Source organism: Oncorhynchus masou, chromosome 16 (genome assembly GCF_036934945.1).
Source record: "Oncorhynchus masou masou isolate Uvic2021 chromosome 16, UVic_Omas_1.1, whole genome shotgun sequence".
Classification (NCBI taxonomy): domain Eukaryota; kingdom Metazoa; phylum Chordata; class Actinopteri; order Salmoniformes; family Salmonidae; genus Oncorhynchus; species Oncorhynchus masou.
This window is the reverse complement of record NC_088227.1, coordinates 42,280,826-42,294,614: the sequence shown is the minus strand read 5'-3', so window position 1 is coordinate 42,294,614 and position 13,789 is coordinate 42,280,826. Positions and strand designations below refer to the sequence as shown.

The 13,789-nt window shown below is 31.8% G+C and overlaps 1 protein-coding gene across 1 annotated transcript in view; it reads right to left on the bottom strand.

Moving 5' to 3' along the window:
- Nucleotides 1-13,789, bottom strand: part of LOC135557325 (leucine-rich repeat-containing protein 74A-like) — a 29,697-nt gene that overhangs the window by 13,822 nt on the left and 2,086 nt on the right. Inside the window, exon 3 of the mRNA XM_064990507.1 lies at nt 13,469-13,576. Within this exon, the coding sequence (XP_064846579.1) occupies nt 13,469-13,576 (108 nt within the window). The remainder of the gene's footprint in view (nt 1-13,468; nt 13,577-13,789) is intronic.

The window sequence follows — 13,789 nt, the reverse complement described above, 5'->3', positions numbered from 1 at the left end:
GGTCTACAACACATTAATAAATAGTACTGAAATACCCCTGCTATAGGTCTGCAACACATTAATAAATAGTAATAAAATACCCCTGCTATAGGTCTACAACACATTAATAAATAGTACTGAAATACCCCTGCTATAGGTCTACAACACATTAATAAATAGTACTGAAATACCCCTGCTATAGGTCTACAACACATTAATAAATAGTAATAAAATACCCCTGCTATAGGTCTACAACACATTAATAAATAGTACTGAAATACCCCTGCTATAGGTCTACAACACATTAATAAATAGTACTGAAATACCCCTGCTATAGGTCTACAACACATTAATAAATAGTACTGAAATACCCCTGCTATAGGTCTACAACACATTAATAAATAGTACTGAAATACCCCTGCTATAGGTCTACAACACATTAATAAATAGTACTGAAATACCCCTGCTATAGGTCTACAACACATTAATAAATAGTACTGAAATACCTCTGCTATAGGTCTACAACACATTAATAAATAGTACTGAAATACCCCTGCTATAGGTCTACAACACATTAATAAATAGTACTGAAATACCCCTGCTATAGGTCTACAACACATTAATAAATAGTACTGAAATACCCCTGCTATAGGTCTACAACACATTAATAAATAGTACTGAAATACCCCTGCTATAGGTTTACAACACATTAATAAATAGTACTGAAATACCCCTGCTATAGGTCTACAACACATTAATAAATAGTACTGAAATACCCCTGCTATAGGTCTACAACACATTAATAAATAGTACTGAAATACCCCTGCTATAGGTCTACAACACATTAATAAATAGTACTGAAATACCCCTGCTATAGGTCTACAACACATTAATAAATAGTACTGAAATACCCCTGCTATAGGTCTACAACACATTAATAAATAGTACTGAAATACCCCTGCTATAGGTCTACAACACATTAATAAATAGTACTGAAATACCCCTGCTATAGGTCTACAACACATTAATAAATAGTACTGAAATACCCCTGCTATAGGTCTACAACACATTAATAAATAGTACTGAAATACCCCTGCTATAGGTCTACAACACATTAATAAATAGTACTGAAATACCCCTGCTATAGGTCTACAACACATTAATAAATAGTACTGAAATACCCCTGCTATAGGTCTACAACACATTAATAAATAGTACTGAAATACCCCTGCTATAGGTCTACAACACATTAATAAATAGTACTGAAATACCCCTGCTATAGGTCTACAACACATTAATAAATAGTACTGAAATACCCCTGCTATAGGTCTACAACACATTAATAAATAGTACTGAAATACCCCTGCTATAGGTCTACAACACATTAATAAATAGTACTGAAATACCCCTGCTATAGGTCTACAACACATTAATAAATAGTACTGAAATACCCCTGCTATTGGTCTACAACACATTAATAAATAGTACTGAAATACCCCTGCTATAGGTCTACAACACATTAATAAATAGTACTGAAATACCCCTGCTATAGGTCTACAACACATTAATAAATAGTACTGAAATACCCCTGCTATAGGTCTACAACACATTAATAAATAGTACTGAAATACCCCTGCTATAGGTCTACAACACATTAATAAATAGTACTGAAATACCCCTGCTATAGGTCTACAACACATTAATAAATAGTACTGAAATACCCCTGCTATAGGTCTACAACACATTAATAAATAGTACTAAAATACCCCTGCTATAGGTCTACAACACATTAATAAATAGTACTGAAATACCCCTGCTATAGGTCTACAACACATTAATAAATAGTACTGAAATACCCCTGCTATAGGTCTACAACACATTAATAAATAGTACTGAAATACCCCTGCTATAGGTCTACAACACATTAATAAATAGTACTGAAATACCCCTGCTATAGGTCTACAACACATTAATAAATAGTACTGAAATACCCCTGCTATAGGTCTACAACACATTAATAAATAGTACTGAAATACCCCTGCTATAGGTCTACAACACATTAATAAATAGTACTGAAATACCCCTGCTATAGGTCTACAACACATTAATAAATAGTACTGAAATACCCCTGCTATAGGTCTACAACACATTAATAAATAGTACTGAAATACCCCTGCTATAGGTCTACAACACATTAATAAATAGTACTGAAATACCCCTGCTATAGGTTTACAACACATTAATAAATAGTACTGAAATACCCCTGCTATAGGTCTACAACACATTAATAAATAGTACTGAAATACCCCTGCTATAGGTCTACAACACATTAATAAATAGTACTGAAATACCCCTGCTATAGGTCTACAACACATTAATAAATAGTACTGAAATACCCCTGCTATAGGTCTACAACACATTAATAAATAGTACTGAAATACCCCTGCTATAGGTTTACAACACATTAATAAATAGTACTGAAATACCCCTGCTATAGGTCTACAACACATTAATAAATAGTACTGAAATACCCCTGCTATAGGTCTACAACACATTAATAAATAGTACTGAAATACCCCTGCTATAGGTCTACAACACATTAATAAATAGTACTGAAATACCCCTGCTATAGGTCTACAACACATTAATAAATAGTACTGAAATACCCCTGCTATAGGTCTACAACACATTAATAAATAGTACTGAAATACCCCTGCTATAGGTCTACAACACATTAATAAATAGTACTGAAATACCCCTGCTATAGGTCTACAACACATTAATAAATAGTACTGAAATACCCCTGCTATAGGTCTACAACACATTAATAAATAGTACTGAAATACCCCTGCTATAGGTCTACAACACATTAATAAATAGTACTGAAATACCCCTGCTATAGGTCTACAACACATTAATAAATAGTACTGAAATACCCCTGCTATAGGTCTACAACACATTAATAAATAGTACTGAAATACCCCTGCTATAGGTCTACAACACATTAATAAATACTGAAATACCCTGCTATAGTACTGAAATACCCCTGCTATAGGTCTACAACACATTAATAAATAGTACTGAAATACCCCTGCTATAGGTCTACAACACATTAATAAATAGTACTGAAATACCCCTGCTATTGGTCTACAACACATTAATAAATAGTACTGAAATACCCCTGCTATGCTATAATAAATAGGTCTACAACACATTAATAAATAGTACTGAAATACCCCTGCTATAGGTCTACAACACATTAATAAATAGTACTGAAATACCCCTGCTATAGGTCTACAACACATTAATAAATAGTACTGAAATACCCCTGCTATAGGTCTACAACACATTAATAAATAGTACTGAAATACCCCTGCTATAGGTCTACAACACATTAATAACTAGTACTGAAATACCCCTGCTATAGGTCTACAACACATTAATAAATAGTACTGAAATACCCTGCTATAGGTCTACAACACATTAATAAATAGTACTGAAATACCCCTGCTATAGGTCTACAACACATTAATAAATAGTACTGAAATACCCCTGCTATAGGTCTACAACACATTAATAAATAGTACTGAAATACCCCTGCTATAGGTCTACAACACATTAATAAATAGTACTGAAATACCCCTGCTATAGGTCTACAACACATTAATAAATAGTACTGAAATACCCCTGCTATAGGTCTACAACACATTAATAAATAGTACTGAAATACCCCTGCTATAGGTCTACAAAACATTAATAAATAGTACTGAAATACCCCTGCTATAGGTCTACAACACATTAATAAATAGTACTGAAATACCCCTGCTATAGGTCTACAACACATTAATAAATAGTACTGAAATACCCCTGCTATAGGTCTACAACACATTAATAAATAGTACTGAAATACCCCTGCTATAGGTCTACAACACATTAATAAATAGTACTGAAATACCCCTGCTATAGGTCTACAACACATTAATAAATAGTACTGAAATACCCCTGCTATAGGTCTACAACACATTAATAAATAGTACTGAAATACCCCGCTATAGGTCTACAACACATTAATAAATAGTACTGAAATACCCCTGCTATAGGTCTACAACACATTAATAAATAGTACTGAAATACCCCTGCTATAGGTCTACAACACATTAATAAATAGTACTGAAATACCCCTGCTATAGGTCTACAACACATTAATAAATAGTACTGAAATACCCCTGCTATAGGTCTACAACACATTAATAAATAGTACTGAAATAGCCCTGCTATAGGTCTACAACACATTAATAAATAGTAATAAAATACCCCTGCTATAGGTCTACAACACATTAATAAATAGTAATAAAATACTGAAATACCCTGCTATAGGTCTGCAACACATTAATAAATAGTAATAAAATACCCCTGCTATAGGTCTACAACACATTAATAAATAGTACTGAAATACCCCTGCTATAGGTCTACAACACATTAATAAATAGTACTGAAATACCCCTGCTATAGGTCTACAACACATTAATAAATAGTACTGGAATACCCCTGCTATAGGTCTACAACACATTAATAAATAGTAATAAAATACCCCTGCTATAGGTCTACAACACATTAATAAATAGTACTGAAATACCCCTGCTATAGGTCTACAACACATTAATAAATAGGACTGAAATACCCCTGCTATAGGTCTACAACACATTAATAAATAGTACTGAAATACCCCTGCTATAGGTCTACAACACATTAATAAATAGTACTGAAATACCCCTGCTATAGGTCTACAACACATTAATAAATAGTACTGAAATACCCCTGCTATAGGTCTACAACACATTAATAAATAGTACTGAAATACCCCTGCTATAGGTCTACAACACATTAATAAATAGTACTGAAATACCCCTGCTATAGGTCTACAACACATTAATAAATAGTACTGAAATACCCCTGCTATAGGTCTACAACACATTAATAAATAGTACTGAAATACCCCTGCTATAGGTCTACAACACATTAATAAATAGTACTGAAATACCCCTGCTATAGGTCTACAACACATTAATAAATAGTACTGGAATACCCCTGCTATAGGTCTACAACACATTAATAAATAGTACTGAAATACCCCTGCTATAGGTCTACAACACATTAATAAATAGTACTGAAATACCCCTGCTATAGGTCTACAACACATTAATAAATAGTACTGAAATACCCCTGCTATAGGTCTACAACACATTAATAAATAGTACTGAAATACCCCTGCTATAGGTCTACAACACATTAATAAATAGTACTGAAATACCCCTGCTATAGGTCTACAACACATTAATAAATAGTACTGAAATACCCCTGCTATAGGTCTACAACACATTAATAAATAGTACTGAAATACCCCTGCTATAGGTCTACAACACATTAATAAATAGTACTGAAATACCCCTGCTATAGGTCTACAACACATTAATAAATAGTACTGAAATACCCCTGCTATAGGTCTACAACACATTAATAAATAGTACTGAAATACCCCTGCTATAGGTCTACAACACATTAATAAATAGTACTGAAATACCCCTGCTATAGGTCTACAACACATTAATAAATAGTACTGAAATACCCCTGCTATAGGTCTACAACACATTAATAAATAGTACTGAAATACCCCTGCTATAGGTCTACAACACATTAATAAATAGTACTGAAATACCCCTGCTATTGGTCTACAACACATTAATAAATAGTACTGAAATACCCCTGCTATAGGTCTACAACACATTAATAAATAGTACTGAAATACCCCTGCTATAGGTCTACAACACATTAATAAATAGTACTGAAATACCCCTGCTATAGGTCTACAACACATTAATAAATAGTACTGAAATACCCCTGCTATAGGTCTACAACACATTAATAAATAGTACTGAAATACCCCTGCTATAGGTCTACAACACATTAATAAATAGTACTGAAATACCCCTGCTATAGGTCTACAACACATTAATAAATAGTACTGAAATACCTCTGCTATAGGTCTACAACACATTAATAAATAGTACTGAAATACCCCTGCTATAGGTCTACAACACATTAATAAATAGTACTGAAATACCCCTGCTATAGGTCTACAACACATTAATAAATAGTACTGAAATACCCCTGCTATAGGTCTACAACACATTAATAAATAGTACTGAAATACCCCTGCTATAGGTCTACAACACATTAATAAATAGTACTGAAATACCCCTGCTATAGGTCTACAACACATTAATAAATAGTACTGAAATACCCCTGCTATAGGTCTACAACACATTAATAAATAGTACTGAAATACCCCTGCTATAGGTCTACAACACATTAATAAATAGTACTGAAATACCCCTGCTATAGGTCTACAACACATTAATAAATAGTACTGAAATACCCCTGCTATAGGTCTACAAATAAATAGTACATTAATAAATAGTACTGAAATACCCCTGCTATAGGTCTACAACACATTAATAAATAGTACTGAAATACCCCTGCTATAGGTCTACAACACATTAATAAATAGTACTGAAATACCCCTGCTATAGGTCTACAACACATTAATAAATAGTACTGAAATACCCCTGCTATAGGTCTACAACACATTAATAAATAGTACTGGAGTACCCCTGCTATAGGTCTACAACACATTAATAAATAGTACTGAAATACCCCTGCTATAGGTCTACAACACATTAATAAATAGTACTGAAATACCCCTGCTATAGGTCTACAACACATTAATAAATAGTACTGAAATACCCCTGCTATAGGTCTACAACACATTAATACATAGTACTGAAATAGCCCTGCTATAGGTCTACAACACATTAATAAATAGTAATAAAATACCCCTGCTATAGGTCTACAACACATTAATAAATAGTAATAAAATACCCCTGCTATAGGTCTGCAACACATTAATAAATAGTAATAAAATACCCCTGCTATAGGTCTACAACACATTAATAAATAGTACTGAAATACCCCTGCTATATGTCTACAACACATTAATAAATAGTACTGAAATACCCCTGCTATAGGTCTACAACACATTAATAAATAGTACTGGAATACCCCTGCTATAGGTCTATAACACATTAATAAATAGTAATAAAATACCCCTGCTATAGGTCTACAACACATTAATAAATAGTACTGAAATACCCCTGCTATAGGTCTACAACACATTAATAAATAGTACTGAAATACCCCTGCTATAGGTCTACAACACATTAATAAATAGTACTGAAATACCCCTGCTATAGGTCTACAACACATTAATAAATAGTACTGAAATACCCCTGCTATAGGTCTACAACACATTAATAAATAGTACTGAAATACCCCTGCTATAGGTCTACAACACATTAATAAATAGTACTGAAATACCCCTGCTATAGGTCTACAACACATTAATAAATAGTACTGAAATACCCCTGCTATAGGTCTACAACACATTAATAAATAGTACTGGAGTACCCCTGCTAGAGGTCTACAACACATTAATAAATAGTACTGAAATACCCCTGCTATAGGTCTACAACACATTAATAAATAGTACTGAAATACCCCTGCTATAGGTCTACAACACATTAATAAATAGTACTGAAATACCCCTGCTATAGGTCTACAACACATTAATAAATAGTACTGAAATACCCCTGCTATAGGTCTACAACACATTAATAAATAGTACTGAAATACCCCTGCTATAGGTCTACAACACATTAATAAATAGTACTGAAATACCCCTGCTATAGGTCTACAACACATTAATAAATAGTACTGAAATACCCCTGCTATAGGTCTACAACACATTAATAAATAGTACTGAAATACCCCTGCTATAGGTCTACAACACATTAATAAATAGTACTGAAATACCCCTGCTATAGGTCTACAACACATTAATAAATAGTACTGAAATACCCCTGCTATAGGTCTACAACACATTAATAAATAGTACTGAAATACCCCTGCTATAGGTCTACAACACATTAATAAATAGTACTGAAATACCCCTGCTATAGGTCTACAACACATTAATAAATAGTACTGAAATACCCCTGCTATAGGTCTACAACACATTAATAAATAGTACTGAAATACCCCTGCTATAGGTCTACAACACATTAATAAATAGTACTGGAGTACCCCTGCTATAGGTCTACAACACATTAATAAATAGTACTGAAATACCCCTGCTATAGGTCTACAACACATTAATAAATAGTACTGAAATACCCCTGCTATAGGTCTACAACACATTAATAAATAGTACTGAAATACCCCTGCTATAGGTCTACAACACATTAATACATAGTACTGAAATAGCCCTGCTATAGGTCTACAACACATTAATAAATAGTAATAAAATACCCCTGCTATAGGTCTACAACACATTAATAAATAGTAATAAAATACCCCTGCTATAGGTCTGCAACACATTAATAAATAGTAATAAAATACCCCTGCTATAGGTCTACAACACATTAATAAATAGTACTGAAATACCCCTGCTATAGGTCTACAACACATTAATAAATAGTACTGAAATACCCCTGCTATAGGTCTACAACACATTAATAAATAGTACTGGAATACCCCTGCTATAGGTCTACAACACATTAATAAATAGTAATAAAATACCCCTGCTATAGGTCTACAACACATTAATAAATAGTACTGAAATACCCCTGCTATAGGTCTACAACACATTAATAAATAGTACTGAAATACCCCTGCTATAGGTCTACAACACATTAATAAATAGTACTGAAATACCCCTGCTATAGGTCTACAACACATTAATAAATAGTACTGAAATACCCCTGCTATAGGTCTACAACACATTAATAAATAGTACTGAAATACCCCTGCTATAGGTCTACAACACATTAATAAATAGTACTGAAATACCCCTGCTATAGGTCTACAACACATTAATAAATAGTACTGAAATACCCCTGCTATAGGTCTACTACACATTAATAAATAGTACTGAAATACCCCTGCTATAGGTCTACAACACATTAATAAATAGTACTGAAATACCCCTGCTATAGGTCTACAACACATTAATAAATAGTACTGAAATACCCCTGCTATAGGTCTACAACACATTAATAAATAGTACTGAAATACCCCTGCTATAGGTCTACAACACATTAATAAATAGTACTGAAATACCCCTGCTATAGGTCTACTACACATTAATAAATAGTACTGAAATACCCCTGCTATAGGTCTACAACACATTAATAAATAGTACTGAAATACCCCTGCTATAGGTCTACAACACATTAATAAATAGTAATAAAATACCCCTGCTATAGGTCTACAACACATTAATAAATAGTACTGAAATACCCCTGCTATAGGTCTACAACACATTAATAAATAGTACTGAAATACCCCTGCTATAGGTCTACAACACATTAATAAATAGTACTGAAATACCCCTGCTATAGGTCTACAACACATTAATAAATAGTACTGAAATACCCCTGCTATAGGTCTACAACACATTAATAAATAGTACTGAAATACCCCTGCTATAGGTCTACAACACATTAATAAATAGTACTGAAATACCCCTGCTATAGGTCTACAACACATTAATAAATAGTACTGAAATACCCCTGCTATAGGTCTACAACACATTAATAAATAGTACTGAAATACCCCTGCTATAGGTCTACAACACATTAATAAATAGTACTGAAATACCCCTGCTATAGGTCTACAACACATTAATAAATAGTACTGAAATACCCCTGCTATAGGTCTACAACACATTAATAAATAGTACTGAAATACCCCTGCTATAGGTCTACAACACATTAATAAATAGTACTGAAATACCCCTGCTATAGGTCTACAACACATTAATAAATAGTACTGAAATACCCCTGCTATAGGTCTACAACACATTAATAAATAGTACTGAAATACCCCTGCTATAGGTCTACAACACATTAATAAATAGTACTGAAATACCCCTGCTATAGGTCTACAACACATTAATAAATAGTACTGAAATACCCCTGCTATAGGTCTACAACACATTAATAAATAGTACTGAAATACCCCTGCTATAGGTCTACAACACATTAATAAATAGTACTGAAATACCCCTGCTATAGGTCTACAACACATTAATAAATAGTACTGGAGTACCCCTGCTATAGGTCTACAACACATTAATAAATAGTACTGAAATACCCCTGCTATAGGTCTACAACACATTAATAAATAGTACTGAAATACCCCTGCTATAGGTCTACAACACATTAATAAATAGTACTGAAATACCCCTGCTATAGGTCTACAACACATTAATACATAGTACTGAAATAGCCCTGCTATAGGTCTACAACACATTTATAAATAGTAATAAAATACCCCTGCTATAGGTCTACAACACATTAATAAATAGTAATAAAATACCCCTGCTATAGGTCTGCAACACATTAATAAATAGTACTGAAATACCCCTGCTATAGGTCTACAACACATTAATAAATAGTACTGAAATACCCCTGCTATAGGTCTACAACACATTAATAAATAGTACTGGAATACCCCTGCTATAGGTCTACAACACATTAATAAATAGTACTGAAATACCCCTGCTATAGGTCTACAACACATTAATAAATAGTACTGAAATACCCCTGCTATAGGTCTACAACACATTAATAAATAGTACTGAAATACCCCTGCTATAGGTCTACAACACATTAATAAATAGTACTGAAATACCCCTGCTATAGGTCTACAACACATTAATACATAGTACTGAAATAGCCCTGCTATAGGTCTACAACACATTTATAAATAGTAATAAAATACCCCTGCTATAGGTCTACAACACATTAATAAATAGTAATAAAATACCCCTGCTATAGGTCTACAACACATTAATAAATAGTACTGAAATACCCCTGCTATAGGTCTACAACACATTAATAAATAGTACTGAAATACCCCTGCTATAGGTCTACAACACATTAATAAATAGTACTGGAATACCCCTGCTATAGGTCTACAACACATTAATAAATAGTAATAAAATACCCCTGCTATAGGTCTACAACACATTAATAAATAGTACTGAAATACCCCTGCTATAGGTCTACAACACATTAATAAATAGTACTGAAATACCCCTGCTATAGGTCTACAACACATTAATAAATAGTACTGAAATACCCCTGCTATAGGTCTACAACACATTAATAAATAGTACTGAAATACCCCTGCTATAGGTCTACAACACATTAATAAATAGTACTGAAATACCCCTGCTATAGGTCTACAACACATTAATAAATAGTACTGAAATACCCCTGCTATAGGTCTACAACACATTAATAAATAGTACTGAAATACCCCTGCTATAGGTCTACAACACATTAATAAATAGTACTGGAGTACCCCTGCTATAGGTCTACAACACATTAATAAATAGTACTGAAATACCCCTGCTATAGGTCTACAACATATGCATTGCTCATAGCCTCCTATCCATAATCTAGAACTGAAACTAAATAATATAAAAACGAAATAGATATGTTTTTATAGAACTGAAACTGAATTAAAACGAGTAAATCAAGTCTGAAAACGGACTGAAACTAAACTGAATTCCTAATAAAAATCTAAAAACGAATAGAAATAAAAACGAATAGGAAATCACAAAACTAAAGTAACCTTGCTTTGATGTTATGGCTCTGGCATTGGTAACCTAGGCTATGTCACCCTCTGGTGGAGGAAATGATATAACACTGGTAGAAACCAGAGACATACACTTCATGACCAAAGGTATGTGGACACCTGCTCGTCGAACATCTCATTCCAAAATCATGGGCATTAATATGGAGTTGGTCCCCCCTTTGCTGCTATAACAGCCTCCACTCTTCTGGGAAGGCTTACCCATAAAGATATCCATGCAATACTATTCTATAATACTATTCTTTAATAATATAATACTATTCTATAATACTATTCTATAATACTATAATACTATTATATAATACTATAATACTATTCTATAATACTATTCTATAATACTATAATAGTATTCTATAATAGTATTCTATAATACTATTCTTTAATACTATTCCATAATACTCCTCTACAACATTATTCTATAATACTATTATACAATACTATTCTATAATGCTATTCTATAATGCTATTCTATAACACTATTCTATAATACTATTATATAATACTATTATATAATGCTATAATACTATTCTGTAATGCTATAATACTATTCTATAATACTATTATATAATACTATTCTATAATATTATAATACTATTCTATAATACTATAATGCTATTCTATAATGCTATTCTATAATACTATTATATACATACTAGACTCTGAATAGTAAAGTTCTCCTTGAACATCTCCATGAGGTACTATTCTTTAATACTATTCTTTAATACTATTCTATAATACTATTATATAATGCTATAATACTATTCTATAATACTATTATATAATGCTATAATACTATTCTATAATACTATTATATAATACCATTCTATAATACTATAATACTATTCTATAATACTATAATGCTATTAAATAATACTATAATGCTATTATATAATGCTATTCTATAATACTATAATACTATTCTATAATACTATTGTATAATACTATAATACTATTCTATAATACTATTCTATGACACTATAATACTATTCTTTAATACCATTCTATAATACTATAATACTATTCTATAATTCTATAATACTATTCTATAATACTCTTCTATAACACTATTCTATAATACTATTCTATAATACTATAATACTATGCTTTAAAACTATTCTATAATGCTCTTCTATAACACTATTCTATAATACTATAATGCTATTCTATAATACTATAATACTATTCTATTATACTATAATTCTATTCTATAATACTATAATACTATTCTATAATACTATTCTATAATACTATTCTATAATACCATTCTATAATACTATTCTATAATACTATAATACTATTCTATAATACTATTCTATAATACCATTCTATAATACTATTCTATAATACTATAATACTATTCTATAATACTATTCTATAATACTATTCTATAATACTATTCTATAATACTATTCTATAATACCATTCTATAATACTATTCTATAATACTATAATGCTATTCTATAATACTATAATACTATTCTATAATACCATTCTATAATACTATTATATAATACTATAATGCTATTCTATAATACTATAATACTATTCTATAATACTATTCTATAATAGAATACTATAATACTATTCTATAATACTATTCTATAATACTATAATACTATTCTATAATACTATTCTATAATACTCTAATACTATTCTATAATACTATAATGCTATTCTATAATGCTATTCTATAATACTATTCTATACGTACTAGACTCTGAATAGTAAAGTTCTCCTTGAACATCTCCATGAGGTAGCCAGTCCCCTCAGCCAGAAGGTAGTTGTCCTTCAGCTCCAGGTTACTGATCTGCACATCGCTCTATATGGCAACACATACAGATACAACCAAGTGATCTACTGTATCTCCCTACAGTCAACATACCACCAACCCTGGATGAGCATAACAAGAGATCTCTGCAGCACTAACATTATAACTCTATGGTGCCAGCCTGCTATACAGATAGATGGTCGGTATATGGTAAGTATTTTTGAGGCCTAGGCTTGAAAGTATCAAAATTAAACGACAGTTTCC